Source organism: Scardinius erythrophthalmus (assembly GCF_964197995.2).
Source record: "Scardinius erythrophthalmus genome assembly, chromosome: 8".
Classification (NCBI taxonomy): Eukaryota; Metazoa; Chordata; class Actinopteri; order Cypriniformes; family Leuciscidae; genus Scardinius; species Scardinius erythrophthalmus.
Genome location: NC_138228.1, coordinates 24,989,680 through 24,995,602, shown reverse-complemented (window position 1 = coordinate 24,995,602; position 5,923 = coordinate 24,989,680). Strand labels below are relative to the sequence as shown.

The window sequence follows — 5,923 nt, the reverse complement described above, 5'->3', positions numbered from 1 at the left end:
GTGAGAAAACGAACAGTATTTATATCGTTTTTACCTCTTGTAACACAGCACACGTCCAAATGATCTGACGGCGCGGGCGGGTATAGATGTATACATAGATGTCGCCTTGGCTACGGTTTCGTTCCAATGAACTGTAGTAGCAAAGGCGACATCTAGTGTATACATCTATACCCGCTCGTGGGCGGGTATAGATATATACACTAGATGTCGCTTGGCTACGGTTTCGTTCCAATGAACTGCGTAGCCAAGGCGACATCTATGTATATACATCTATACCGCCCGCGCCGTCAGATCATTTAGACGTGTGCTGTTTTCAAGAGATAACAACGATATAAATACTGTTCGTTTTCTCACACAAACCGCTCGTTTCGTGTCTTAGGCCGTCAATGTGTACTTGCGATGGGGAATTGTTTAATTTGGACGATGGGGAATTGTTTTAATTTGGACTCTGTGCTTGTGTTTTGATACAGTGACCATCGACCTGCATTATATGACTGACAGACAAGAACGGTTTGACCTAAAAATATCAAAATTGAAACTACTGCGGAAACAAAGACACCTACATCTTGGATGCCCTTGAGGTAAGCTAAAACATATCAAAAATTAATTTCAAAGTGAACTATCCCTTTAAGTAGCCTATAATAATAATAATAATAATAGGATAATAATAATAATAATAGAATAATAATCTAATTCGGGCCTCACTGAACCATTGGGTTCCTCCAGATGCTGGCTTTAACATTAGAGATCTTCCAGGAACCACTTAAATGATAAAAGATCTTCCAATAACCCTTTTATCGCATTTAAGTTCCTCTATTTTCCCCTAAAGCACTTCGAGGTCTCATGGTAATGAAAAGGTGACTCCAGAACCTCTGAAGTAAATACAAAGTGCTTAAAGGATCACATAAGTTCCAGCAAGAACCTCAAAGATTGTCAGTGCTCCTCCAGTAACCCTACTATAGGAAAAAGAGCTTTGAGGCACCAAAATTACATTTTGAAGTTCCTTGAGTATCCGACAGGATACTTGAGGCTCCTTTAGTTTTTACAGTGTAGAGAAGATATTCTGATTGTGGAAGCCACTGAGGAGAACCAGTTACCTGCTGGAGTGTTTGTTCCTTCGTCTGTCATGCATTCATCTGATGTGGATGTGGATAGTTTCAAGTTGCTGGTGTGTAATGAGACTGGGAAGGACATAACTATTACTGAAGGAACTGTGATGGCGAATGTGTTTCATACAGATACTGTAACTGTGATGGAAAGAGAACAGACATCTGTGAAGAAGTTGGATCCAAATATCTTTAACTTTGGTGTTTCTCCAATACCAAGTAATTGGGAAGGAAGATTGAGAAAGAAGTTATCTGAGCGTGGGAATGTGTTTTCCATATCCGAGTGGGATGTGGGGAAAGCAAAGGATGTTACTCATACTATCAGGCTGATGGATAGTACACCTTTCCGAGAGAGGTCGAGGCGGATTGCTACAGCTGACATAGATGATGTGCGTCGTCATCTGAAGGATCTACTGGCTGCAGGAGTTATTAAGGAATCGAGGAGTCCTTATGCATCACCTATAGTTATAGCTCGAAAGAAGAATGGTGCTATAAGGATGTGCATTGATTATAGAACTTTGAACTCCAGAACTATACCTGACCAGTATACAACGCCGAGGATAGAAGATGCTCTGGATTGTCTGACGGGAAGTAAGTGGTTTTCAGTGCTGGATTTGAGGAGTGGATACTATCAAATCGAAATGGCTTCTGACGATAAAGAAAAGACTGCGTTCATTTGTCCTCTTGGATTCTACCAGTTTGAGCGGATGCCTCAGGGGATATCTGGAGCTCCTGCAACTTTTCAAAGGTTGATGGAAAGGGCAGTTGGAGACATGCACTTACTACAAGTGATTGTGTACTTGGATGATCTGATTGTTTTCGGAAGAACCTTGGAAGAACATGAAGAGAGATTGATGAAAGTGCTTGATAGATTGGAGGAGTTTGGGCTGAAATTATCAGTTGATAAGTGTCAATTCTGTCAACCATCTGTCAAGTATGTGGGGCATATTGTGAGTGCGGACGGCGTAACACCAGATCCAGAGAAGGTGAAGGCTGTGAAGGAGTGGAAGATACCTCATGATCTGAAGTCACTACGATCGTTTCTTGGATTTTGCGGGTTCTATCGCAGATTTGTCAAAAATTACTCCAAGATCGTAAGGCCTTTAACCGAACTGACCAAAGGGTATGCACCTGTGAGGGGTAACAAGAAGGTAGAGAAAAAAGCAAAATACTTCCATGAAAAGGAATCCTTTGGAGAAAGGTGGACTGACGAATGCACGGAAGCGTTTCATTCTATTATCAAGTGTTTGACTCATGCACCTGTTCTGGCGTATGCTGATCCATCTAAGCCGTACATATTGCATGTGGATGCTAGCTTGAAAGGGCTGGGAGCAGTCTTGAATCAAGAGTACCCTGAGGGATTGAGGCCAATTGCATTTGCAAGCCGGAAACTGAGTGAGGCAGAACAACGATATCCCATTCATCAGTTGGAGTTCCTGGCGCTGAAATGGGCCATTGTTGATAAATTCCATGACTACTTGTATGGAACAAAATTCACAGTAAAGACGGACAACAATCCCCTCACATATGTTCTAACAAGTGCTAAACTTAATGCAACTGGACATAGATGGTTGAGTGCCTTAGCCACGTATGATTTTAACCTACAGTATAAGGCTGGAAGTCAGAATGTTGATGCTGATGTACTGTCGCGTTATCCTGCGGATACAGCTGAAACTACCAACTGGATGGATATTCCTAGATCCGGGGTGAAAGCTATTTGTGGACGTGTCAAGAGTACTTACTGGGCTGAAGAAGAGGAGGACAGACTGGTAGATCAGTTGGGTGTTGGAGTTGAAAGTATTCCAGAACTGTATGTTTGCCCGATTCGCTTGGATACTAATGAGGGAGATTCCTTGACTAATCAGGAGTTGAGATTGGCACAGGGGGAAGATCCGATCATTGGTCCAGTGAAGGGAGATGTGGAGTCCGGAAAGTGTCTGAAAACAAAGAGTTCAGATGTGTTGGAGACTTTGTTAAGGAAACAAGGGAAAAAGTTGGTTATTCGTAATCATCTGTTGTACAGAGTGACGCAGAATTCTCTTGGAGGAGAGAAAGTACAGTTGGTTTTGCCTGAAAAGTACAGACAGGAAGTCTTGAATTCTCTACATGATGAGTCTGGTCATCTGGGGATTGAGAGAACGACTGAGCTGTGCAAGGACAGATTTTACTGGCCGCATATGTCCAGGGAAGTGGAAAGATATGTGAAGAATTGTGGGAGGTGTATTGTGAGAAAGACATTGCCGCAAAGATCTGCGTACTTGAATCATATTTCAAGCAAGGGACCGATGGATCTTGTTTGCATTGATTTCCTATCAATTGAGCCAGACATGAGAGGAGTATCAAATGTTCTTGTAGTAACTGATCATTTTTCACGCTATGCACAAGCGTATCCTGCTAGAGATCAGAAGGCGCTGACAGTTGCCAAGATTCTGGTGGAGAAGTTTTTCGTTCATTACGGATTTCCTGCTAGGATACACTCGGACCAGGGTAGAGACTTTGAGAGCCGGCTGATCAAACAGTTGCTTGGAATTCTGGGGATCAGAAAGTCTCGTACATCGCCATATCATCCTCAGGGAGATCCGCAACCGGAACGTTTTAACAGAACGTTATTATCTATGCTGGGGACATTGGATGCTTCTAAGAAGGAGAGATGGAGTCAGAGTGTGAGTCAGATGGTGCATGCGTATAACTGCACGAAGAGTGAAGTTACTGGATTTTCTCCTTACTATCTTATGTTTGGGAGAGAGGCTCGTCTTCCAATTGATGTACGTTTTGGAAATGCTGGAGATGGGAGAAAAGGAGAAAAGCATGTGAAGTATGTAGAGAGAATGAAAGAGGATTTGAGGACAGCATTTGATTTGTCACTGCAGAATGCACAGAAAACGGAACAGAGGAACAAAAGACTCTATGATCAGAGAGTGAAGTTCTGTGAGCTTGGAAAAGGAGACTGTGTGCTGGTTAAGAATTTGGCCACAACTGGGAAGCAGAAGTTGAGAGATAAGTGGAGTTCAGTACCTTACCTTGTTCTGGAGAAGCTAGATAATTTGCCTGTGTACAGGGTGAAGCCAGAGGCTGGAACAGGAGGGGTGAGAACTTTGCATAGAGATCACTTGTTGCCAATTGGTGAGGGAGTGAGAATAAACTTACCATCAGAAAGGGAGGAGAGTTCACGCCGCATGGTGACCAGAGCTAAAACTGTGGAAAGAAGACAGAAGAAAGCCGTGAATCATGAAAGAGAGGATCGTGAATCAGTGAACTGTAATTCTGAGAGTGATGATAGTAGTGATTGTGTTTATTATCCAGTAGGAAGAACTGTGAACTTTGAAAGAATGTCTTTTCCATCCACTGAGGGGGAAAACGTACAGGGTCCTAATAGGCCTCGAGATGATCCTGATCAAGTGGAAGTGACTGGAGAAGAAGAGTCTGATGTTCAAATGGAGGAGAACATGGAGGATTCAGTTTCTGAAGAAGTATTGAAACTGTGAATGTTGCGAGCGGAGAAGAGGAACTTGAAAGAGGGAGGAACTATCCAAAGAGGATAATTAAACCAGTTCAGAAGTTGAGTTATGATGAACTTGGGAAGTCTTCTGACAGGCCTTTGACTATCGTGTATAGGGGTATGGTTGTAAAGATTCAAGAGTCTTCTAAGAAGAAGAGTGCTTGCAGAACATTGTGGTGTCATCCAATGGCCACATGTGAACACTGTGTTCAGCAGAAGATATATCCGAAGTCTGAAGTCTTACTACGGTTGTAGTTGGAGACTCATGAGGACATGAGTAATTTAGTAGAGGGAGAGTGTAACCCAGGTGAGGTTAATAATATTTCATATAGGGTTATTACTATCTTATTTCTGAGAATATTACAGAAATAGTTAATTCTGAGTAAGAAGGGAATTATTATTGATTTAATAATAAAAGTAGTCATTCAGTGAGTTAATTTATAGGATTTATAAGTGATATTTAGGGTTTCTTGTGAAGAAGAATAAAACTGGGATGTGTTGCTTTAAGAATAATGAGGGAGATTAAAGTTAGTCTGTAATGCACTTGGCCAAAATGTGTTTTTGCCTAGCAATCTTGTATTGTTTTATTCTCATTGGCTGTTGCTTGATGTTTATCCCGCCTTCTTAAACAGAGGGTGATTCTGATTGGATGGGAGCGGGGTAGTGACTGACAGGGAGGGGATTCGAGAGGGGTGAGAGATTGAAGTTGGAAGAATATGTTCTGAGGGCTGAAGTGAAAAAATGTAATCTAAGTGCTGTATAAGTGTTTAGTTCGTGCATTTATTCATTTTTTACTTTCAAAACGAGAAACGTTTGTAAAAGTTTTTCTAGTTACTCCATACAGGAGTTCGTGCACGATACTTTAGTACACGAACATTTAGATGCTAGAGTGCACGTTAGTTATCGTATCCGTGTGAAGAGGACACCATCGTATCCGTGTAAAAAGGACACCGATTCGCTGGACTCTGACCAGAGCGTTCTAGATCGGGTGAAATCTGGATTCCGAATGCTGCCGTCTAAGAAGAAGATGGTGAGCTGATGAGTCATGTAAGAGCCAGTGTGTTCGTATGTGCTCGCGGAGGATGAAGAGCTGCTGATCGTGAGGGTTCGCTGACTGAGGATTTCAGGTGATCTTGCTTATTTTATTTGCTCAATGGAGTGAAGAGGCCATTTGTTGTTTCTAGGCCACAGCGAACTCTAGCAACGGTACAGGCCTGCAACGAGGGGTTGGGTGGTGACTTTTGCATTTTGTGTGTGTGTACGCGCGCATATACAAGTGATCACTTGAAAGGGTACCTTTTGTTTCACATTTAATTTT

The 5,923-nt window shown here is 42.2% G+C and overlaps 1 protein-coding gene across 1 annotated transcript; it reads left to right on the top strand.

The window, feature by feature from the left end:
• Window positions 1-1,126: 1,126 nt before the first annotated feature.
• Window positions 1,127-4,591, top strand: LOC308694361 (retrovirus-related Pol polyprotein from transposon 412; the record flags this gene model as incomplete). The annotated part of the gene is made up of 1 exon (XM_081371866.1): window positions 1,127-4,591. One exon carries the CDS (start codon window positions 1,127-1,129, stop codon window positions 4,589-4,591), a length of 3,465 nt encoding a protein of 1,154 aa, XP_081227992.1.
• Window positions 4,592-5,923: the final 1,332 nt, after the last annotated feature.